This window comes from Calypte anna, chromosome 8, assembly GCF_003957555.1.
Source record: "Calypte anna isolate BGI_N300 chromosome 8, bCalAnn1_v1.p, whole genome shotgun sequence".
In the NCBI taxonomy this organism is placed as follows: Eukaryota; Metazoa; Chordata; class Aves; order Apodiformes; family Trochilidae; genus Calypte; species Calypte anna.
Genome location: NC_044254.1, coordinates 197,326 through 222,802, shown reverse-complemented (window position 1 = coordinate 222,802; position 25,477 = coordinate 197,326). Strand labels below are relative to the sequence as shown.

Below are 25,477 nucleotides of genomic sequence, written 5' to 3'. Positions count from 1 at the left end.
ATGGTGGGACTTGGAGGTTCCCCTCCAAGGGAAGGGGAGGGATTGAGAAAATATCTGTGATTTCAGGCTGGGTGTAGTGGTGGGTTTGTTTTTTTTTTTTACTGCTACATCAAGCTTTTTATTTCATTTCTGGTCTTATTACCAGAACAAGAGCAGTAGTAGTTGAGGTCTTTCATGATCAAATAGCTATAATTACAGTATCACAAACCTGGGAAATGAGCAGTGAGATGAGGTTGATTGGTGTGTTACCAATATAAATCTAATCTAAGGCACAAACTGAGGGAGATACCCAAAATACCATGGTATCAGAAATTCAACTTCAAAGCTATTTTTAAATTTTTTTTAACCGGGTCGAGGAGGAAGCAGTTTATTAGCATTTTCAGCAAACAAAAGCATTGACTTGGCAGACAAGGATGTGAAATAGTGTTGCCAAATGTCCTTGTCCTGTTCCTCTTCCACTGGAGCAGCCATCCTGCCCTCTAGCACGGGCTGCTCGGGCACAGCCTCGGGGTGCCAGGGTGGGCACAGCACCCACCACCTGGCATGGAGACATCTGAGCTGTGCCTGGCACTCCAGCCATGCCCAAGGCTGCTGGAGAAGCCCTTTCCTGATGGAAACTTCCACCCTTAGTGCTTGGGAGTGGCCCTAGTGATGAGCAGGGCTGTGTTTAGGATGGAGGTGTGGAGTGGGCACCCCTCGTGCTCGGGAGCCCTCCTGATGCTGTGTAATCTATCAGAATTGTATTAATCCCACTAACACAGCCGCCATCTGGCCCCGCTGCCAGCCCAGCTCGCGCGAGCCCCCATGATGGATGGCCTCAGGAATTGATTAGTTGTTGTGCGAGACAAATGAACTGTTTTGGCAGAAAATACCAGAGGTCACTGCGTGTGGTCAGGCACAAAGGCTGCTGAATTTTAAAGAGCTGTTTCCAGCATCCATAGCAAGGATGCCACTTCAAAGCAGTGGCAGTGGGTTTTGAGACGAGTCCAGCACTCCAGAGCACGGTCGGGGTTTTGTTCTCTCCCTCCATCCCCTATTTGAGGAACACCAACTATGGAAGTGGTCACAAAACTGCAGAGATGTGGGGTTGGCGTGGTTGCCATGAGGCTCTGTGTGCGCTTGGGTGGCTGCGCCGTGGATGTCTGCTGCTCCCAAACCTGGGCTCTGCAGTCCCAAACCAACAAGGCCCAGGCTGGGCTCTGCAATCCCAGTGGAAGAGCTTTCCTGGTGGTGTAGAGCCCAAGCTGCCCCCAGCGTGCTCAGCCGTGCCGCGTCTCAAACAAAACACCTGCGGGTCCAGGCAGCTGGGGTCTGGGGGGTTTGTTTTTTTTTCAGGTCAGCGTCATTTAGAAATGGAGGCTCTTCTGGTGATGTTTAGCAGGCAAGCCCCTGACTTCATGATGATTGCCAAGTTTATTGCTCCCCCCTCTTTTTCATGTCCCCAGAGTGCTGACCTGTGGGGCTTTACTTTGTTGTGCAAAGGGGCGGCTGGGCTCAGGCCTGCCTTCCCTTTGGGAGAGCTCATCCTTCTGCCCAGCTCCTGTTTGGGTTTTCATGGCTGCCTCCCCTCTGGTGCTGCTGCTAATCTCCTGAAGTGGCTGCGTGGTGGGTGGGGAATTGGCTGACACATGTCTGCTATGTCCCGGCTGCTCCCGGGGGACGGCACGCCAGTGTGCGGCAAGTGGGCAACACTTCCCCCGGGATGGCCTGCTGGTGCAAAATAAACTTGAGTTATGGATTTATTCAGCTTGTAAAACCTCAGCTGGCATAAATAATTGAGAAAGCAAAGGTTTGTCTGTGGTGCATACCTCAGGGACCCGCTCCTGCCTCCCTCCCTCCCACCACCCTTTCTTATGAAAATGATCCCAGTTGCACTGATAGATAATAACAACACCAAGCAATTAAAAGCTATGGGTGGCTGGAGAGAGGAGAAAAGGTTCAGTTAATGAGCTTTTCCTCTTCCTGTGCCCAGGAGAGCCTCAGAAGTGACGAGGCGATTAAAGCGAAGAGATAATTATAGATTATGTGAAAATGGGTCCCTTGGGAGGCCGAGGGCCTTGACATAAACAGTGAGTGTTTGAGAGCATCTCTCGGCTCCTCGCTCCGCTCCGCCGCGCTCCCTCTCACTCGGCAGCCCCGTGCCAAGTAGAGGGGTGAAGCCACCTGTTAGCAGCAGCCAGGGCCACTGGGACAGGGCTCGGACCAGCCCCACAAAAAGGGGAGAGGATACCCAAAGTAGCACCTGATGGCAGCCCTCTGCCCAGAGCTTTGTGCTGGAGGTAACCTGCGAGGGGGGGGGAAGGGCATGGGGCAAAGTTGGGAGATGCTCTCTGTGTGAGGACAGAATATCTGAATTTTGGGTCTCTTCTGTGCTCCTTTTTAATGGTAGTCTCTGTGGCTGTTTCGAAAGCAAGGAGGTTTGCAGCACTGCATGTAAGAAGTGAGGGCTGGTTAAGCTGGTTAACCAGTGGCAGATCTTTTCCACAAACCATTTATAAACTGGGCTCAACACGTGCATTTTGGACATGAAAGAAGGCTTGTGAAGCCTTCCAAGCTTGGGAAGATTGGGCTTGGTTTAGCTCCTTCTGTGTCTTTCTATTCAAGGGTAGAGAGAACTGCCCATGTGTTATCTGCAGGCAACAGGTATACTTCAGCTCAACATTAAATCAGAGTTAGCATCTCTTATGGGGGATGAGGGAGAACAGAAAAAATGAACTTTGGGGGTTTGATGTTGGGGTTTTTTTGGGGGGAGAGGGAACGACAGATAAACCCTTCTGGCCAGGAAGTACACATTCACTGCCTTTGCTGACTGTCAAGGGGTTCCTGACTTGAAGATTCCTTTTTAGCTCAAAAAAGAGAGCTGGTGCTTGGGTATCACAGTCTGACATGGAAACCAACTCGTATCCAGGTCTTTCTTTTATCTACAGATATTAAATAACTGTGCACGTCTCCATCAGGTTGAGTTTCATGGTCTTTCCCATCTGTCTGTGTCTTGAATGCTCGACTTAAGTTGAATTTTTCTGAAAATTCCAGTAGAAATGTGATGGGCTCTCCCTGCCATAAGACCAGCTGAGTAATTTCTTTGCAGTGTTACTTACTTTTGTATTACTGGTGTGCTCCTGTCTAGTTTTAGGCTGTTTCTACCAGTTTCTGGGCCTTGCGTCAGACTCTTACCAGTTTTATATGGACTACAAATTCTGATAAAATTGCTGCATCCTTTTTCTTCTAGCCACTACCATGGAGAGATTATTCAGTATGTGCACATACACAAGAAATAAAGTTGCAGAGGGGGACAGGGACCTGAGTTGCCAGGTTTTTGAGCTGTGTTTCTTCTTTGTCCTGTATGGCTTCAAATGCAAAATAAGCAAATTAACAGTAACTTGTCTTGATTCCATTCACATCATTCAAGTGAAGGATTTGCCCTAGTATGTGGTCCCTCCAAAAATCTGGTTTTAACTCCTCTGAACTCTTATCTCAGTTTCCCTTTCTGGTTTTGATATGCCACTGGATCAGATTGTTTAAACTGCCTGGGCTGCAGCTTCACAGGACTACTTAGTTTGCAGGTAGAGTGTCTTTGTTACAACTGCATGGACTTTCCTCACACCTATCTGGCAAAGGACTCATTTCTTCTTGTTAATATTTGTAGAAAAGTTGGAGATAATATATGCTAATTTTTAAGAGGGCATCAGGGGCAGAGGAATGGTTTAAAGCTTGAGAAATAAATGCAGAGTAGAAAGACAAAATTTCCCAAAACCTTATCTTCATGTGAGGAAATGGCTATTCTGGATTAATTCCATTGTGGAGTCTTCTGAAAGAAAAGTGGTTTTTTGGAAGGGGGATACATACAGCATTTGCAGAGGTGGTTATTCCAGAAAAGCTAAATCATATCCAAAGAGCTGTGTCAGGTCATTTCCCACTTAGACACAGATATCCTCAGGAAAAGATTAGAAGCCTTGTCTGGAGGCTGCAGTAGAAAGATGATCTGGTTTTGGTGTGCCAGTGTTGAGGTGCAGCCCCTGCAGCAGGCTCCCTGGGGACCACAGGCAATTCTTCATCCCTCCCATGTGCCAGGTCCAGCAGGGCTCTGTGGCACAGGGAAATCCCACTGCCTGGGCTGACCAGGAGGGCACAACCTGAGCTCATGGTTGCAACACAGAAAATCACCCAGGAGAGTGGTTGTGGGCTTTCCTAGCAAGGAGAGACTGGGCTCTACTGTAGTGTTGTGGAAGAAAGGGATCTGTAGTAAGTGTGTGAAGCTGTGAAGTGGGGAAAGAACCAAGTTCCTGCACAGTGCTGTCTGAATAGCAGCTTCAGCCAAAAGGCTGCTTTCAGCAGCCAAGCGGGTTTTTGGGAGGTTGGACTAACAAGGCAGGACTAGAGGGACTTCCCAGCACATCAAATCAGCCCTTGTTAGTGGGGGCAGGCATGTCTCATAACCTCCATCATGAATCTGTCAAGTTCTGTCTCAAGCAATATAAGCTTTTGCCTTTTCTTTTTTCTCCAGTTTTCAAATTGCATCTAAAGCATTTAGCAATGTAGTTCCCTGGAGCTTGTGTAGTGTACAGACAAGACCTCCAGCAAGTAAGTTCATGAGGGACTGGTTAAGAAAGTGGAAGACTTCTGTAATGTTCCTGTGCCTACCACAGGATGTGAAATCTTGTGCACCATCCAGCTCTTCACCAAAGTGCAAGTCAGCTATGAGCAACAACTGTTTGTGTGCAAAGAGAAGGGATGATGTGCAGGAGAACAGTGCTACTAAGGGAGCAATGTGAGAGAGAGGTCAGAGGACTTCTTTGGAGAAATCAGCCCTTTACTGCAGGAGCTGAATACCAGAGCATTTTTTTCCCCACATTTTACTGGCACTGAGGTAGGAAATGGATGCTTGAGGCCTGAAGAACAGAGTGTAACTTAGTAAGCCAGGTGTATAATAACAAGACAGGAAGTCAAAGTTGTGTCATGGAGCTCTGTATGTCCTGATGGGAGCAGCGGAAGAGGTCTTGGTGACATTGGTATTTTCATATTTCTTGGGACTACTGGTCCAAGAACATCACTTTCCCTGTAAGCCATTGCTCAAATGCAAATAACGTTTAGGTTTTACTTTTCCTTGCTCTGTTCCTCAGCCTGTGAGGTTCAAGAGCAGTGCAGATGAATGGGAGGGGAACTGTTTGTTGCCTTTTAGCACCAGGCAATCAGTTCTCCTTATGCTGTCTGGTGTTGTTGTGGAGGCTGTTCTCTTCTGCCTCCAAGACCCATAGCAGAACCAGCACTCAAATGGGTCTGACCTGCTCCAGCAACCTCCTGTTTGTCTGAGGAATTTTTGTGTGAGGCTGTCAGGTCAAATTTCTGCTGAACATCCAGCCTGTCTTCAGTTGATTGAAAACTGGGGACATCATGGGAGGCAACTACGTTGTGTTTAACTCTTGTGAAGCTGCCAAGTCCTGTAGTAATGCTGATAGGTTAATTCGAGTGACAGTTTTCATCTGGAAACCAGGAAGAGAGGGTACTATGTTGGCTTTTGGTTTGCTTTTAGAGAACCAAAGGTTTCTTTTTACTTGTGTCAGTGTACCCATACCTAAAGGTACTGTTGTAAAGGTGCCTTGTGCTGGTATGGCATAGCCCCCATTCCACAGGGAAACTGGCTGTGTTGGAATAAATAACTGTCCACTGGCACACCAACATGGATGTGTGAGTGGAAAGCTGCACAACAAAATAAAAATATCTTTGTTCTGTGCTTAAGATTCCTCACGTTTGCTTTGGTAACTGCACAAAGCTCCAGTCATTCACACAAAGCTCTTTTGTAATATTTATGAATCTGTGAAGTGTTGTAACTTCATTAGAGGTTCTCTTTAGATGGCAAAAAGACACGTTTTAAGGTGTTTGAAGCCAAGGTACTTCTTTTAGCCCTAGAATCAGCTATAGGTGTAACTCAGGTGCCTGTGACACCAAAACTTGTTGGTCTTTTTGCCTGCAAGCAGGGCTGCGGGAGCACAGTGTGATGTCCTGGCACAGACACATGCTGGTCCCTCTGCATACACCAGCCTGGTGCTCTGAGCAGAGGTCACTATCAAGCTTTGTTTTAAGACTGTCAGCCCAAAAAGGAGGAGTGCAACTAGGTCACCTACAGGCTGGTAAATAAAAAAAAAAAGCCTAAACCCTGTTGTCAGATTCCAAGGTGAATCCAGGGATTCACAAATCCTTGAACAATTACTTACTGGAGAGTAATTGTCAGTAATGTCAGGCATCTGTCTTAAAGCCACACAATAAAGTCCTTGTCCACTCTTAGCCCCCTCACACACAGAATGCTAAGTTGTAGAGCTTGTCCTTTAGAGAGGTCAAGGACTGAAAAGCAGAATAGGGTGGAAGAACAACTTGGAGAAAATGACAGATAAATATGCTAATCTGGATGCAGCCTCTAGCTACAGAAATCTTTAAGCCACTGAGTTTCCAAAGCTGGGCAGATCTAACCCGGGACAGTTACCTGTGCACGTGTCCTGTTTCTTCTGCTTTTTTCTCCAAGCCACTGTTAGTAGCAACTGTCTGAGCTGGAGGGCACTGGGGGGGGCCTTTGAACTGACCTACAGTGGCTTTATAGCAGGGAAAAGAGCAGCATAAGACTTTTATCTTCTGTGAGACTGCAGTGCTTTATTCCATGACTTGACTGTGTTTGCTGGCTAACTGTACAGGCATTCTGTGCCAGCGTGCAGGAGTAACCTGACTTCTGTCCTGCCATAATATTAAAAAACACTTTGTTTTCCAAGAAACGAGGGTCTTCTGTCTCTTACCTTGGAAAAATTTATTACTCTGCATGTGCAATACTAGGCCTGTGTTTCTGTCCAGTGATACTACTGAAATGTGTGTATGGCCTATGCAGTAACACGATGATTCTTCTTTTTGTTTCCTGAATAGGGAAGAAGACAAGAACATTTTTGATTACTGCAGAGAAAACAATATTGACTATGTAACCAAAGCCATTCGATCAAAAAAAGTGGATGTGAATGTCACAGATGAGGAGGTATGAAGAAAAAAGATAAAGGCTATCAATCTTTTAACTGTTTGACTTATTAATTCAGTGCCACATCTTTTAAAAATTCCATTTAGGATTGTTTCAGCAAGGTACTGCAACAGCTGGGCAACCATGTACTGATTGAAACAGGGATAATCTGTTTGAAATTAGCTTTCCATTGGATTTCAGGTAGTGTGGATGTACTAACTGTGATGCTTTGGGATATCAGAAACTTTCTGTGTGTTTGGGTTTTTTTTCTATGTTTGGATCGTTCAGTCTTCCTCTGTTCATCAGACTCAAAACACCATTTTCCATAGGGAGATAATATGGACATTGCTACAAACATCAAGAAAAAGATAAGCATTTAAAATTGTGGATCGTTCCTTTTCTTGGTAAAAGTAAACACCTGGTGTGGACCATTTCCTGCTCATCCGTCAGGAAATGTCACAGTACCAGCTTTACCCCCTTGGTTTCCATGCTTGCTGCTGCCAGCCAGCCCTGCTCCTGCCCATCGGATGCAGAGCTACTTCCCAGCACATTGTTTTGGTGAACAGATGAAGTGCTTACACATTCATAGACTGAGACGCCACAAATTCAGTTGGGTTCTTCTGTAGCTCTAAGCAGATTTCTGCCCTCTGAGCCATGACAGCCCCGGCTGGGGCTCTGAATGCTGATGGCAGGTCCTTTTATTATTAATCAGGAATTCGTGTGAATTAATTTTCAGAGAAGAGAAGGGAGGGCGTTCACGAGCAGGGTTGGAATTTCACATCATAAATTCAATGAACTGAAACTGTCATGTGCCACATGGCTGCTGAAACAGGGCTGTTACTGAGCTCCTTCCCTCCTTCTGCCACTCACAGAAGTATATGTCCAGGGCAGTCCCACAGAACGTGGCTGGAGTCCTTTCATTAATCAAAGCTGATTTTGGGATCACTCACTTGAAATAAGTGTATAGTAACATCAGGTTAGTAGTGCTTCATTTCTAATGGCAAGATGATCTTTCATGGTTAGCAGGGCTCAGAAGCTCGTATCTTCTTTTGTGTTCAAGCAGCAAATGTGCAAACATTTTTAAAAAAATAATCCAAATCGCCTGATCTGAAAGTTGCCAAATGCCATCCTCTTTGGGAATTACCACAAGTCTAAGACCTATTTCTGAACTGGTGGGTACTAGCATATGGCTCTTGTAGAATATGGAATTGCTTCAGCACAGACAGGAGCTGAAGAGCCAGGCTACCTGCGGAGGGCTCGTGGGAGGATTCCCACTGGTGAAGAGTTCCCCCATAGTTAAATTCTCCCAGCCTTGATGATTTTGGGTTCATTTGGCCAATACTCAAACAGGAAGTAAGAACACTTGTTGGGTTGGTTTATTTTGAGGGGTGTGCAGAAGGTTGGGCAAGTGTTTGCTTCCTTAGGTTTGAGGAAAATTGGTGGGGAAAAAATTCTTAAAAAAGCTATCCAGGAAGAAAAGTCTGAAAAGTATTTATTTCATGTTATGTAAAGAGCTGAAAGAGTGTTGTTCAGTGTCTGAAAGTGTTCTTCACAATCTAGAAGGCAGCTTATTTTCCAATATCTTGCAGGTTGATTGGAGTTTTAGAACACATTTTAGACAGAAAATAACTGATCCTGAGTCCTCGATGGAGTGAAGTGTATGCAAGCATAATTGTATCATTTTTATTGGCTATTTTACTGTTACTTTACAAATACAGCCTGCCATGCCTCTCCCAGCCCTCTGAATGTAACTGTCACACTGTCAACCCTAGATTTAAATGCATACAAATTTAAAATGGCAGCAGGGATACATGCAAACAGTTAACTTGTCATGAAGCAAAATCTACTGAGGCACCAGGTAGTCTCATACTAAACTGCAAAGGCATTAGGCTCAGCCTTTCCTGGTACAATAAAAACTTGTCTGAGGTTGTAAGGTGTTTAGATTTTATTTCTGTGTCATGGGTTGTACTGTATTTAATTTTATTCCCTCCATTTTGTGCAAACGTGAAATAAGTTCAAAAGGAAAAAAGAAATCAGGAATAAAAACGTAAAATGGGGACAAGCCAGCTTACTTGAATCAAAAGGATTTCAGAAAGGGTGACAGGTAGATGCACTTGACAACTTTCAAAAATTAAGTGGTCTCCTCCCCCCAGGCAAGAAAGGTCTCCATATACAGCATTTGAGCCAACATACCTGCTAACAGTTTGAATATAATAAACTTCAATTTAGAATTAAACAAAGAATCTAATGACAGTAATCATGTGCAAGTTTCCATTGACTGTGTCTAAATTGCCCAGAGTTCAAGGGAATAGCTTGCATTCACTTAGAAGAAGTAGCACAGACTAAAATGTGTTTCTCTTGCATGTGTCAGCAGGACTAATGAAATAAAAAATGACCTCTGGCTGTGAAGTCACTGCAGGCACATCCTGGTAGTGTAGATTGCTTGTTGCCTTTTTCAGAGCAGTATTTCTTCAGCTTCTTAACAAACCAGAAACCACTCAAAAGGCCTGGGCAAGTTGCTTTTGTAATTTGTGCCAAGGACTGGAGAGGTTGTACAAAGAGAAGGTTTTTTTAGTTGTTGGAGAAATCCCAATAAACAAACATGCTACCTGCGTGCAGTGTTTAAGCCCTTGCCAAAACTTTAATGAAAGGCTTCTGAAATGAAGCTTGCTTAGTCCCTGACCCTCGTGCTTTTGAGACAGCAAGTGCCAAATTGGTGCCAGCTTGCCAAGGAAAGGATGGGGGAGAAAAAATTGCTTTGAAGAAGGGTCGCATACTTCTGGATGTAGATGCTTACTCCCATTAGAAAAACTTCCCACAAATGTTTCTGGACTATGAAAGGGACTGACTTTACTGGTATATTTGCAACAATGTCCCTTCTATTCAGTTTTTGCTACCAGGGGGACATTCAGACATTTTATATACATTTATATATTTATATATATTTCTTTTAAATGAGTGGTAATGAAAACACTTGCCACAGGTTAGAGTGGCCCTCATAGCTATACAGCCATTACAGCTGCAAGCATCATGCCTGGAAGTACAACTTAATATTGTAGCACATCCATTCAGTTTGGCTTTGCTCTCCTTTCTCAGTGCTGGCTAATTGATGTGGAAATCATTCCCATCCATTTCTCTGCTGAGACTCAGTCTATCTGAGACAAATCCCTGTCCTGTGCTTTGTTTGTGAACACCCTGTGACTTGGCACCGAGCAAAATTGATGTGCCCTTGGCTTGAGAAGCTGCTGCAGGAGCTGGCCAAGCTGGCAGCAGTTATCCAAGCACAGCACAGAAGATTTAAGAGCCAGGATTAGTGCACTGGTGCTATTTTTATTCTTTTTTTTATTAAATACTTCAAGGGCCGGGGAAAATGCATCCTCTCAATTTCTGCAACCACTGTTGTGTGTTGGAGTGGCATGAAGGGGAGTGCCTTGATGTTTGGTTGTGTTTGTCCTCACCACTGCAGTGCTTACCTGTACAAGATGACTGGTGTAGCTGTGTCTCACTGCTCAGTGAAGCAGTCACATGGAGGGGTGTTGGGAAAGCCCAGGCTGGGGCTCTGAAAATTTCCACCATGTTTATTAAAACCAAACACATTGTATCCTGATATAAAGCACCAGCTAAAGGATTTTTTACTATCCATAGGTGATATCCACACTACACAGAGTTAGAATTCTACATTTAGTTTATCTTATCTCTAGGGTTTGCTTTAAGGAAGATTTGATGTAGATGCTGTTGCTGTATGGCTGCCTAAGTACACAAGTGAGAACTCCTGGGTGTTTTAATTTACCTGATCCTGTGGAACCAATAGTGAATATTATCTTGTTTTAAATACAAGTTCCTTGGCAATGCTTTTTGCTATACAGGTCATAGTTTGGGTTATTCTGCAGGTGAATTTACTTCCATTTCAACTTTTGTGCTCTTGTACAGGAGTTCTCCAAAGTCCCTTACAACCTATGTTCAGGGCATCACATGCTGCAGGGTACAAACGTTTCTTGGGTGGAACCTGTCAGCTGTTTAACAGTTCACAGTTACAATGCAGAGCCATTTAAGGCACTAATTGGAAAATACTGTATCCATTTAGAATTGCTGAGAAAATATATAGGTAAGCAGAGTGCAATTACCCAAAGTGGAATTGGCCCGAGACCTGAAATCCATACTCCTGCAAATAGCACAAGAGGATTTTTAATGACTACAGATGATGAGGCTTCAGTTTCTTCTCTTGGTCAAAAGGCAACACGTGCAGATGAACCATCCCTCCAGTGGCACCTGAAGGAACAGTGCTGCAGTACCCCTCAGCTGAGGGAATTACCAGCACTGCCTCTCCTCAGCTGTTGGTTTTCCTTTACTGGTCTCAGAGATGTTCAGCACCACTCGAATGAGATTCTGCTTGTCCAGAGACACACACAAACCAACGCAACAGAGCCACTCATTTGTAATGCGAATTTTGATGTAGAGGCTAGAAATGCCTTTATTTTGCCATGTAATTGCAGAATACACATGTGTAATTACAGTATTACTCCTCTACACATACATAAAGAAACTTAAATCATCTGTTGAAGTGTTTATTGCTATTGTGCATGTTGTAAATAGTGCATTTTTCTTTTGAAATAGACATCTGTGGCAAAAAAAAGCCACTTCAGTTTGTCCAATTGAGGTCTGAAGCCTTAAATAATTACCAGACCAGAGATTAATTAAGAATGCTAAATATGAATTAAAAGTCTTTCCATGTTTACCAATTGTTTTAAATTGTACTCTTTCCCCCTTGTAGACTTTGATAGCAGTGTTGAGTGCAAGAACATGAATCATTGGCCTGTGGAAGGTATCAGTGCTTCCATGAAGTCTTTGTCAGAATATTCATTCTGATTCAGGGTTAATTGGGATAACATTAAAATTATGTGTTACAAAAATTAATTACCTGCAGAGTCAAAAAGTATGTTAAAAAGCTTAATACCTTGTGTCTGAGGTGGCATTTCCTTACTCAGAATCTTGTCCTGCCTCTGCTGCCCTCCCAGAGAACAGGCAGCAGCAGCAGTGGGAGCTTTGGTTGCAGGTGCCTCCTGCCCCTTCTGCTGCTTTGGCACCATGATCAGGAAATTTGGCTCGTGATTCCTATTAGCAGATAAATGAGTTGCTTGTCTTGTTCCCCACTACACTGTCGAGAGATTTATAACCAGACATGGGCTGGTTTAGCTTATTTCCTCTGTGAAGGTCTGCAACTGTTCAGTGTAGCACACTGGGAAACACAGGTCAGTCTGACAGTGCCACAGCTTGGGGGGTGATTTCCTGGGTATCTGCAGGGTGATTTCCAGGGAATCCCATCCAGGTGTGCCACATGTGGTCCTAAATCAGGAGAGACTGGTACTGGCAGTCAGCCTCAGTTACTAGGTGTACCTAGTAAGCAAAGGGCTTTGGAACCTGCCAGAACCACTCAGCTTTTGGGGACTTGGCAGTTAGGTCACTTAGGGCAGCACTGAAAACTCTTACCCATGCTGTGTAAGTCATTGCTCCCAGAAAAGTCAGAGGTGTCAAAATCCCACATCTCTGTAGGCCAACAAAGCATGTCACAGCTTCTGCTTTTTGTGATTTGCTGGTTTTCCCTTGTAGAATTTTCACTGGCCTGTGGGTTTGATGCTAAATTAATTTTAAAATTGAACTAAATGTAATTTTTAACATTTCTAACATTATTCTGAAAGCCTAAATCAGGAATTATAATACATTACATACTAATATTTATGTAGTTTTAAAAAAGAAAAAAAAAAAAGCAAAAAAAAAAAAGCCTGTGTTAATTTTGTTATTGGTACTTAATAGCAAGACTGTGATTCTCCTTGCTTTTTATCTGACTTTGTTGATTTTCTCCTGGATGTTGTAGGGTCGGGCTCTGCTCCACTGGGCATGTGACAGAGGACACAAGGAGCTGGTTTCAGTACTGTTACAGCATGCTGCAGATGTTAACAGCCAGGTAAGAAAGGGAAAACAAAAGTTGAGTTTAATTGATGTGCTGCCTAACCTCCTGGACAAATGTTTCACTTGAAACTGCTCTTCCAAAACTCTGTAATAAGTTCTCTCAGAGCACTTACTGCAGAGAAGAACATCCAGAAAGGTAACATGGGAACAGAATTTGTTTGCATGAAATACACAGTCATAATGGGCCTTGTTCAGTTCTGCTGATAATTCTCCCTGCTGTAAAGATTTCTGGTCTCCTGAATGTGGCTTCCGATGTGATTCATGGTACTGATGGCAAGAAGGATTTCCTGCATACAGCGTGTTTGGTATCTTCCTGCAAAAAGTACATTCTCCAGTGGTTTTTTTTTGTAGCACTACACTCTCAGCAGAGCTTTGTGGACTAAGAGAAAGAGAATCCCCCTTTGCCTAGCAGAAGCTTATCCAACAAATGCCTGGTTTTGGCAAGGTGTGCCACAGGGATAGGTGATGCTTCAGGTCATGGTGTGGTGGGAACTGAGGGCAAAGTCATACAGCATATGCTGTTTGCATCCCCACATCCCCAGCTCTCCCCCTTGGGGCAGTCACTGTTGCTAGCACAGTTTGACTTTACTGAACATAAAGTAGCTTTTTAGCCACTGCAACTTGCAGCCCACCTGTCTGAGCTTAATTAGCCACAGCTTTAGTGTACCCTATATACCCAGCTGTGAACTGCACTTGCTTCACAGCTGCTTTGCAAGTGGTTCATTCCATCCAGCCAGCTTGAGCCTGCCTGTGTTCATGAGTCAATGCTCCTAATTTTGTCAGCATGTTGTAATTAAGGGCTGACCTGTGTAAGTGCGATCGTGTTGGGGAATAATTGTGACATATTTCTGTCAAGTTATGATTGACTACTCTTTACCAGCATGACACTTCTTGGCTTTGCTCTCCTGCCAGGTTTGGACATGGATACACCTCTGCTGACAAGTTTTCTAGCTCTTGCTTGTGAGATCTTGAGCAGCCTTGTGGTAGATACTTCAGGAATTTGTCAGACGTGTACTGTAAGCACAGTTGCAATCTGAAGGCTTGTCAGCAGACCTGCAGTGTTCACAGGCTACAAAGAGCTGTGTTGGTATTTACATTCACACAACATCATTGTAAAAAATCTTTCTTTGCTTCTGCTTGGGCAGAATTGCAGGTGGAATGGGTGTTAGGAAGTCTGGCTCTGCAGTTGCTGGTGAAACATGAATTTTTATGCTTCGACCTCAGAGATGTCAGTTGTAATAGATTTTATAGGAGTTTTTCCTTACACAGAAGAGGGGCAGTGGAGCCAGTGCCAAAGGGGGGGCTTTTTGCAGTCAGACCATCACCTTCCAGAGCTGGGGTGTGATGTTTCGGATATCCATGGGGACAGCTTTGCCTTGAAACTGGGAGGAGTTGGATCAGGCACCTGCCTGTCCCCTTTGCCCTGGGAGCCTGGCATCCCTGTTCTCTCCATGATGCTGTACCACTGCAGTGGGCTGAAGACTCATTTCTCTTTGATGCTGGTCTCCCTCATTTCTTCAGAGGTAAAGTCTGACTCTCAGAAGAAAAGGCGGAAGTAAGAGTCATCCCTGAGCATTAATTTTCTTTTAAATCGTTCTTCTCTTTTTTTCTTTTTGATGTATTGCACATTTTCTAACCAGATTATTTTTGGACAGTAACAAAAGGTTAATAATAACCATAAAAAGAAAATCAATCTTTTAATATTTTTTTTCTCGCCAGGGTAATAAAGGACAGTTTTTTATAAAGGTCTTTGTTTGCACTTAGGTGTGTTCCCAGAGAGGGCAGACACATTTTTATTCTTAGCCATATATAAATTGCAATAACATTTTAAGACTTTGTGACCTCATGTTTATTTATCTTTTTTTTTTTTTTGACCTTTACCCTGTAAGAATTCACATCCAAAGGAAGAGCAGAAGGAATGTTAAAAGCAATCAGAAGGAAAAGGGAGAGGGAGAAACTCCTGCCTCTTCACAGGCCATAAACACTGCAGCCTGCTGCGAGACGTTGCCAAATGCACTATCAGTTAATGTGTCAGCTATAAAGAGAGGTGGGCTCAGTATTAGAGAATCTCTGGTGGCTTGAATCAGTGTCGCTGTCATTTTGGAGTGAAGTGCTGTTCCCTTTGTGGGCTGCAGGCAGCACTCTGCCAGAGTCAGCTTTCTGCTGTGTTGATAAACAGGTATCTTGGGAGCAGGAGAGGAGGTCACCTGGCTCTGCTCATTCCCCTGGCCTGCTGGAAACAGCTTTGGTCCTTGCAATAACCACACACTCCTGGGCTGCAGCTGCCCAGTGTCTGTGCTTTTGGTCTTCAGCAGTGGTGTTGCAGTTTCAGAGCTATGGTTCACTGATGTCACTGAAAAGCTGCAGCCCTTGACTTCTCTGATTGTTCATAATTGGCTCTAATAGCATCTTTGAAAAGAGGTGGTGAGCAATTGCCCTGGGCAAGGGGATACAGAGAGGCAACAGGCTTCTCTGCTTTTTTGAAAAGGGGCATTTGTGTAATTTAATTACCTAAATCTTCAGGGCCAGAGGCCATTTCAAAGTGGGTGGTGGTGTGGAGCCCTGCTGGAAATACCCAGGGCTTGGGGCTCAGTCTGAAAGCAGGCTCCTTCCACTGCAACTCTTAGCCTGAAACGTAGGCTTTTAGTTGAATGAGGAAGTGAAAGGAAGGGAAGTCTATTAATTATATAAGTTATGAAGGAGCTCAGCAACATGGTTATAATATCCATTTCTAGTTTTAAAATGTATGGAGACATGACTGTTTTTCTTGCAGAGGACAAGAAACAAAGGAGAATGTTTTTCCACTATGGGGAGAGTTTTTCCTTTCCGTGTTTTCTCCAACTGGGGGAAGGCTCTGAAGAATTGCACGCCAGCTTCGTGCTCCCATGCAGCTTTTCCGTGGCATTCTCAGTGTTCCCTGTGCCAGGAGCAGCCACCTGGCCTGGCCAGAGACTTTATTTGTCCTCAGTTGTGTCTGGTGGTGCAGTGCCAGTCAGGAGGAGGCAGCAGACCTCAGCTCCTCTCCTGGCTGTGAGATGCTGCTCAGCCAGCTTTCAGAGGAGCTCTTTGAGTGTATTTCAGCAAAGTTTTAGGCACAGTGTGGTGCTTCAGTGCTTTTAGGTGCTTCAGTGCTTGTGGATCTAAGTCTGGTGACCTCTTCCTACAAGAGCAAGGCAAGTAAGGCAGCCTGGAAAAGAGGATTCTGTGCTCTGGTGCAAAGGTCCCACAGGACTGCTCATGCTACCCTGGCAGCATTGCAGGTACACAAATTGTTGGCGCTGCTTTAAGAAAGATTAAGAGCGACCTGGTGAAGCAATTGCCCAATGAGAGAGAGAAGGGCAAACAGCATCTCATTTGCAACATCAGAACTGTAGACCACAGGCTCTGCTGGACCTATGGCTGCACTTTGTTTCATTTGTGGGTACTCTTTACTCCAAAATAATAACCTGTGTGTTCAGGGTGTGCCCTTAGGTATGCATGGGGAACTCTGCTGGAGTGCTTGCCACAGATCAGCTTACTCTGGAAAAACTTTTCAAGCCTCTCTGGCCATGTGAACAAATCTCAAAATAAATATTGCTACTTGTGGGTGGAACTGTGTCACTCGACACACAGGATAATTAGAGGTGCGTACATACCTATGTAGTAGAACACCTGAGTTAAAATTGTACCTAAATATTATTTTACTATTTTTAAACTGTGTCGTCGTGCAGTTCTGTTGATCATCTTATCAAAGTTATGGTAACCATTTATGTATGCTAATTGTGTATGACTGCAAGGATGAAGAAAGCTGTAATTGATCTTCAGTATTTATTTGCTGACCTTTTACCTTCCTAGTAAAGGTGCAGATCACTGTACTGAGACTTAAACTACTTGTCAACACATTCTCATTGGTTCCTCATGGGTTCTCAGAGGATTGAGAAGGAAACTTGGGAAACAAACCTGAAAATCATCAGGTTAGGAAATCTGGTGCCTAATCTGTGTAGACTGTATTTTACTTTATTTCTTCATATACAGCAGTAATGTCATTGGAAAGCATCTTGTGTCTGTGCTGTCTGCAGAGAGGGTTGGTTGCTCTTTGGTGACAGTGTTGTACCAGTTGACGTAAGGCTGCACAGCTCTCTGGAGTCGTACTTGTTAGCAGGTGATACTGAGTTACCTGGGTTTTGTTTTTCTGTTTGTGGGAGGGTTTTTTCCTAAAAGATACCTAGTGTAGTCTCCCTGGCTTTTCTTTTCTACCCAGTCCTACCAGATGTCTCCCACAGACAGCTGCATGCCTGCATGCATTCTGTTTGCATGCCAGCACACTTGTGAGTCAGAGGGCTTCTGGAGATGGGGACCCAGAGTAGCCCTCACCTTCACTCATGTCCTCAGAGAAAAAAAATCTTTTCAAATGGAGACAATACAAACATAATAAATGGCAGGGAGGGTTCCTCTCCCTCATGACTCAATCCTTCTCAAACAACATTATTATTGACTGGCCTATTGGTTGCCAAAAAGGAAAATCAATTGTACTGGAAGTAGTCGCTGGGCCACAGATCATGGTACTAACCCAGCAGAGACAGGTTGATTTTTATCAACTATCCCAAGACTAATTTCCACCATTAGCTAAAAATGAAGTAGAAATTATGGGTATGTTGAAGATTGCTAAGATTGGTGGCCTGTTGGTTTTGTTTCATTTATATGTTTTTTCTTTTTTCTTACTGGACTCTAAAAGGATTCTGTCTGTATAAGGATAAGAAGAAGCAAGAAAAATTCAGGGCTGCCTATATTTTTTTTTCTTTTTCTTTTTTGCTTTGCTTTTTTGCTTTTCAGTCTTGCTCTTTTGGATTTCACAACAAGAATACAAACTGCTTCAGCCTCTGCATGGGCCTTGTGTTGGAGGTGTTGTGTAGACATTTAAAAATGAAGCTGGTCTAGGCCAACATGCATCCTGCCCCACATAAACATCATACCCTCCTTTGTCTCTACCTGTAGGGGGCTGCTGAGGAAGTTGGTGTGGTCATCTTGGCAGGACCTGCACAACTGGATCTGCACAACTTTCCCCCTCCCCAAGGGATCTGTGTGTCTGTGCATGCAGCCCACTGCCTTTGCTGCAGGCTGCCTGGTGAAAATGCCCCTGTAGGTTGGATAGCAGCTGCCAGAGCTGTTTTGAACATTTTCTAAAACTGTCTGAGACTAAAAAGGAAAATGCCTGAGTCTTGTGCCCTTGCAGATAGTGTCCCTGGTATAAATTTCCCCTTGAAGCCTGACTCATAAAGGCAGGAGGGACCCTGCCCTGGATCTGATGACTACTGCAGAGGGTTTGGCATAGTTCTGCTCACAGCAAGCAAAGGACATTGCAGGTTCTGCTGAACTGACCATTGCTGCAGTAGGAAGGGAAACGGATGAAGACACTAAACACAGATGAAAAGCAAAGCAACAAGAGCAGAATTATTCACCATAGTAGTTTCCTTCTTTCCTTCTATCCACCCCAGGCTCAGTATTTCTGTTGTCAGCTTTGCCAGGCAGATCTCAGAAGGCTCATACCCCTTCAGGCTTGACGTTGCTGCCAATGGGTGTGAAAGCCATTAGCCAAAAGAAAGGAGAGATCTGCTTAGTGACACAGGGTAGCTTTCTACATTAAAGCATTGACATGGTGCCAGTCACACGGTTATTAGAAGTGGCACAGCTCCATGTCTCTCCTACGGGTCTCTCTGTGGAATGTAGATTGGCAGCAGGTTGAATGTTAAATGGTCACCACTCAGCAGATGCTGATTTTACCTACTGGGAGAAAAGTCCCTTTCAGCAGAAACATTTGCAAAATATTTGCAGCTCTGATTATATGCTGGAAGATGCAGAGATTTATCCCTGGTTTGCTCTTTGGCTACTGAAGACACCTCAGGCCTCATCAACAGAACCTGTGGGTTGTACAGACAACGAGATGTTTCCCTCTGTGTGTGCAGGCTTTTTTTATTTTTTCGCATTGTTTCTTCCCATCTCCCAGCTTGATGTGTACGGTCTTTGTTTCTTCTCCTCCCTGTAGACACATGAATCATTGCTTCTCTGCTGGTGCAGCAGAGCAGTTGGCACCCTTGCTCTGGCAGTACGCATGCAGCATTGCCTGCAAAGCAGGATCACCAGCTGGGAAAGCAACTGCAGGCTTCTGTGTTGTTCCAGCAGTGAGTTCAGGGTCCACACGGTCCTTTCTACCACTGTGTGCAAAAGTGGTGCTCAACAAGTGAAATCCAAGAGCCGGTCCTGAAAAAAAAACAGCAGTGGTCTCTGTTGCTTTACTCTCAAGACCTAGAGCTGCTTTCAGGGTAATCCAACTGCAGGGTCCAAAGCCTGAGACCAAGGACTGTGTGTGTCCTGGTCTATTGCTGTGGGACTGCCTGGCTTGTGGGCATCACCTTGTTTTGAGGGCTGTGCTGTGCAGAGGGAGGCACTTTCCACGGCCAGTGATGGTGTGGGAGGATGCGGGTCTGGTGGTAGGCACACAGTTTTAGCTCAGAGTGCATGGTCACCCAGCTTCAGGAAGCCTTGTGCTTGTGTTCCTCTGCCTGACCATCACAGCTGTTCTGTGGGATAATGGCTGCAGTCTCTGCCAATGCTCACAGTAGACAGAGACCTGCAGCACCAAGCTCCCCGAGGTCAGTGCAGGTGGCCAAGTGTTCTGGTGCAGAGGGGAAACAGGTATCTCACTCTCTATTGTCTTCGTATGTCTCTGCAGGTGGAGGAAGCAGCCTTACCTTGAATGCCTCCCTGCAAAGACTTGGGTTGGTCCCATGCCCCTTTGACTCTTGATCCTGGGGTCATCTTTGACATAAACATGTTAAAACACCTGTAATTTGTGAAGTCATTGTTGAAAATGCTGTAGCCCCTCATTAAGGTGTTTGGTGAACTGCGCAAACAGGATACCACCGGTGGCCAAGCTGGTTTTTCAGGTGAACACATGACCATAGGAATGGTCTCCAGCCTTGCTTCATTTCCTATAGCCTTGGCACCTCTCCCTGCCAGAGGGAACAGCCTTTGCCAAGCAATCAGCTACTCTTTGCTCAGGAGAGATGGTTTCTAAAACATCTTTTTTTGTGTGTGTGGGTGTGTGTTCAGCCGCTTTAAAAAGCTTTCCCTGATTTGAAGGAGTTAAACTCTGCCACTCACCTTCTCCCTGAGGACTTTCCAACAGGATAAAGTCTGGTTTTACTTTCTAAATGGCATTTTGTATTCATCTATTGTTGGCCGTTGTCTCTTCCAGTTCTCTTTAAAAATCAAAACAAACCCAACCACAACAAAAACTGCCAAAAAATAGTTCTGAGTGCATGCACTGAGTGCATGACTGGGAATTTGCAGTCATGCTGCAAAGTACTTTTGTTAGTTTTCCTAAATAAGATCAATCTATAGCTTTAGCTTGTTAGGAGAATAACTCTTTATGCTTATTTTGTTTAGATTTTAAATAAATTTTTGCTTTTTCCTGGCTTCATGTATTGTAAGTGGCAAAGCAGCACTCAAAATAGTGAAGCTAACTGAAGAGATTTGTGTGTTTTGACTCGTCCATCTCACTGCTGTATCCATGAGAACAGCTGTCTGTGCAGGAGTCTTTCTAGCTCAGCATCATGTCTCCAGTGGCAGGGAAGAGTGAATGCTCAGGGGACAGAGTAGTATAAGCATACAGTGATGATTTCATGTATTTTCCCAGAGTCTGGTGCTAGAGGCTTCTTGGACCATTTATTTTAACATTGTGCTTCTGAATTTTTCTTTGATAAAATTTTCTTATCCCTCTTTGGATTCCTAGCCTTTTATGCTAGTGGCAGTTCTGTAGCTTATCTGTGCATTTGCTTTGCACTTGCCACAGCCATTTCATGTGAAACTCTAGTGTTCTTGTGTAGTGAGAAACAGTAATTGTAATCCCCCAGTTACCTTCTCTATCCTGCTTTTGATTTTACTGGCCTCCTTGATTCCCTTTGATGACTTCTTTTTCAGACTGAGGAGTTTAATCTATTTAATCCTATCCCATTTGGAAACTGCTCAGTATCTTTGCTCCTTGTCACCCTTTGAACATGAGCCAGCAGTGTGCCCTGGCAGCCAGGAGGGACAACCATGTCCTGGGGTGCATCAAGAACAGCATTGCCAGCTGATCAAGGGAGGGGGTTGTCCCATTCTGCTCTGCACTGCTGTGGCCTCACCCTGAGCACTGGGGGCAGTTTTGGGCACCCCAGTACAGAGCAGGCATCAAGTGTTGGAGAACATCCAAAGGAGATGCAAGGATGGTGAAGGGTCTGGAGGGGGTGACTTATGAGGAGGGGCTGAGGTCCCTTGGATTGTTCAGGTTGGAGAAAAGGAGGCTGAGGGGTGACCTCACTGCAGACCGTGGCTTCCTCATGAGGTGAAGAGATGGGACTGGGACTGGATTTAATGTGACTGAATTCAGGGCTTGGGGAAATGGTGGGAAGCTGAATCAGGGGAGGTTTAGGTTAGATGTTAGGAGAAGATTTTTCATCCAGGGGGTGGTTGAGCACTGGAACAGGCTCCCTGGGGAAGTGGTCACAGCACCAAGCCTGCCTGAGTTCAGGGAGCCCTTGGATGAAGCTCTCAAGTGTGATCTCAGGTGCCCTACACAGGGACAGGAGAGTTGGACTTGACGATCCTGATGGGTCCCTTCCAGCTCAGCAGATTGTATCTGTGGATCTAGGATCACATGTTGACATGGGTCTTCTGTCCTTTTATGACAAGGCCCAGCTTGGCTGGAATAAATCACCTTGTTCTGAGGATGTTTTCTTCTAAAATCAAGACCTGAACATCCATGAAGGTGGAAGGTGTGCTTGAAGTTGTCTGCTCCATTTGTTCTTGGGTTAGGAGTTGGCTATTTGCAAGCAGGGCACCAGCTTTGGAAGAACTGGTAAACTTCCATCATCTAAATCTGATTCTCTGGTTCCAGCCAATTAAACATTAAAATGAGCATGACAAATAAGTGCTCGTTTATGGGTCAGTGACTCCCTAGTATATCTGTGACATGGCTGGCTGAAACAATTCCTTTCAGTGCAGTCCTGGGCAACCCAACATCTTCAAATATGTAATTGCCTTTATAGGAAAAGAGAAGTAATAAGGTTAATGTAGCCCCAGCTCACTAGTTCAGAGACTGCCCCTTGCCAATCACATTTGTGTGGTATTCAGCCTGTTTTAGGATCATTCCAAAGGCATTATTGTGATGTCAGGAAGTATCCTGATGGATATATGCACCTACTTCAGTCTTAGATGTTCTCTTCTTGAAGACACTTGGTTTTGTCCACCAGCCAATTAACTATCTGAATAAAGAGCCCTTGGTGCACGCTTTATGGAAGAAGACAGGGTTGCCTTGTCCCTCTCCTTTCCTTTCCCCCTCCCCTATTATAGACATATTTTCTCAGTACTACTAGATTATTAAATGCTCAATGAATGTTCCATTCCTGCTAACTATACTTTTGATGAGCTGCAGTAATAAAACTTTGTAACAGAAAAGCGTGCATCTGGTTCCTTTATAGGAAGGGCACATTTGGGGAGCTGAAGTAATGGGGGATAAAACTCAATTAATGAATAGAAATAAAAAGAAGCAAATGAGGTAATCAAACTCAGAGAAATTAGTATTGGCAGGTTCTGAATGATGCTCTTGGATGAACAATTTTTCAAAATCCTTCCTTGTATGCTGCTGCCATCTATTTATTATTAAAATAACATGATCCATGAGGCGCTTGGGGTGACTCCCAGCCTAGCTAATTCTAATTAATCCAGTCAGGGAGAGCAGCAGGGTAAGTGGAGCAGTCTATCGGATTGAAATTCATAACTTAATTGAGGTCAAAGTCCCGGGTTGGGAGAACAAAAGTCTTTCGCTGGGACCAGGCAGATCAATAGCAATAAATATCTGGCTTGGATACAAGTAGCTTATAGTGACGGATTATCTGACACTGGCCAGAGGTCTTGGTCTTGTTTGGGGCAAAGTCCTATGGCATGTACAGTGGAGGGTGACTTTTGTCAGTGTTGCCCCCTAAACCCCTGAAGAACCCTTAAAGGTCTTGCAGGATATACAGAAGAAGGGCACTGTTGAAGAAGTCCATGTGAGTCATGCTGAAATTTGGATTTGCTTACTGAAGGTACAGGTGTCTTATCAGTAGCACAAGGGCATGTGTCACATTAGTGCTGATGGAAGTTGTAAGAAGTTGCTCAGGCTTACAGGAACTTGGAGCTAAATCACAGCTTGTGCAGAGAAAGACCTTTAGGATCGGGGGAAGCTGAGCAGTAGATTGATGGGCTTTATGCCAGGTCTATATTTATAGTATGCTTATATAAGAGGGAAGAAGAAGGTTGGAAGAGGGAAGTGTAAATAATCATTAAGGTAGATTTGTAGTGAGAGAGAAACCAGCAGATGTGGTTCTTGCCTGTTCTTCAGAAAAGCAGTCAGTGTCTGAGCTCTGACCTCTGCAATATTCCCTCTGTTTGCAGGGGTCTCCATGTGTTTGTGATGGTTCCCCAAGTGCAGTGTGAGTTTGGGTGACTGCAATACTGATCCCCTGACTCCTAAGCCCAGGGAAGAAGCATGAGGTCCTAGCCTGAGACCCATGGCTTTGCACTGTACACACAGCCTTCCTTGGGAGTGGGTACTGAAATATTCATCAATACTAGCAACCCAAGAAACTTCTCTGAACTTCAAATAAGTAGGTACTCCAACTGGAGTTCAGTACTAAGATGCAGTCTTCACCCAGTCTGTTATTAATGCGGTGTTTATGCAGATTTGAATGTTCTGCTCATATCCTCTTTGGAGAGGACAAATACTGCTGTGGTCAGCACTCGATACATCCCTGATGGATGTTGTTCTGCCCATGTATTTCAACACAGTGTGGAAGAGAGATGGAAACATTAGCTTGGACACAGCCAGTGCCTTAGTTGGACCTTCCTGAACCCCTGTTAACACTGCACGAGTCTAAAGCATCTCTTAATGTCTGAATCACCAAAGATGTTCAGAAGATCCCTTTGGCTCCACTGTTCAGGTTTAGAGGTTTAGGTCAAATGCCTTGTCTGGTCATCTTTCAGGTCTTAATGAGCAGCTGTTGATATTTCTGTGGGTACATATTGTTGCTGTACCCTCCCACCCCTCTGAAGCTGTTGCTGGAAAACACCTCTTCCTTTCTGCTGCAGGACTTTTGTTTCACATGAACAGAATGTGGTGAACAAGGCAGCACATTCAGTGTGTGTCTATCTGTATGTATGTATGCATGTATCTATACACACACACTTGCTATTACTGCATCTTGCTATTACTATATTTTGCTTTCCTCATTCATGGCACGACCTCAACCTTCTTCTTGTTATGTCAGTGGCTTCCCTCTCCAGGGTTCTGCTGTGTCAGCTGTGCACTCCTGCCTGGACCAGAGAACAGAGTTCCCAAGGCTGTTGGACACTTACAGCTGCAAACAAAATTGCACTGATGGCTCTTGGTTTCCCTCCATCAGAGGGAGATGGAACGGGAGCTGAGTAATTAATTTTGTGTTCATGTAACACGTGAATCCAGACCTACCACAGTGCTCAACAGTTGACCACTTAGCAGTAAAATGCTGAGAGTAACGTGTGTCCTGAACATACAGGACTTTGAGATGTATATTTTCCTTCCATTTGCATTATGGTTTAGGCGAAGAAATTAAAATATGAATGCTACCATTTTTTCCTCTTTGCAGACACATATCTGTTATGCAGACCTGCTCTCTGAAATTTTCAGAACCAGCAATTGATATAGTTTCAAGTGCTTTTGCTAAACTCCAGGCTCTGTCCAACTAGTAGTGGTGGTAGGCTGGTTTTATTTACTAGAGAGAATTTACCTTTTTTTTCAACTGAGAGAACTAAGAGGACCTGTCCTTTCCAAGCTGGGTTATCCACACTTATGTGTGCTATTCAGAACTGCAATGGTAGCTGTCCAGGCCTGTAGAATCCTTGTTGGCTCAGAGAGGAAATTCCCTTTATGGCTCTTTCTAACTCTCCAGTTTTGCTACAGAACCCGATGTGACCTTGAACAAGTCACTTGGTTCCTTTCTGCTTTGGTTTCCCATTTGGGAATTGGTGGGGCAAATAATTGTTTTTTATCTCATGGGATATAACAAGATTATAAAAATATGGTAGTTCTAAGACCCTCAGAAAACCGATAAAATTAAATTAAATAGATCTTGCAGTCTCGATAAAATGAGATGAAACGAGCATGAAACTATTAGTGAAAGAAATGTTTACCTGCTACAAGTGAAAATCCAAAGTGATTAAGTGGGTCTTTTCTAGCTATTAGCCATAACAGCTCTAGCCAACTATCTTCTGTCACCCTTGAAAATTAATTTGCAGGGTACAGTCTTGCATTTAGTATGCCTACAATAAATACCCCTAAAAATGTTGTCACCTCCTTTGATGCATGGTGTTACTTCTGCAATGGCATGGCAATTACTTGCCCTACAGATAAAAAGTGGCTGCTCTAAATGAGATGCTCTAACACAACGAGTTGCAAATTTCTTTTAATTGATACCCCCCCTTGCC

The 25,477-nt window shown here is 44.3% G+C and overlaps 1 protein-coding gene across 1 annotated transcript in view; it reads left to right on the top strand.

The window, feature by feature from the left end:
* ACBD6 (acyl-CoA binding domain containing 6) overlaps positions 1-25,477 on the top strand; it is a 77,590-nt gene that overhangs the window by 26,037 nt on the left and 26,076 nt on the right. The window contains exons 5-6 of the mRNA XM_030455681.1: positions 6,907-7,012; positions 12,864-12,953. Coding sequence (XP_030311541.1) covers positions 6,907-7,012; positions 12,864-12,953 — 196 coding nt within the window. The remainder of the gene's footprint in view (positions 1-6,906; positions 7,013-12,863; positions 12,954-25,477) is intronic.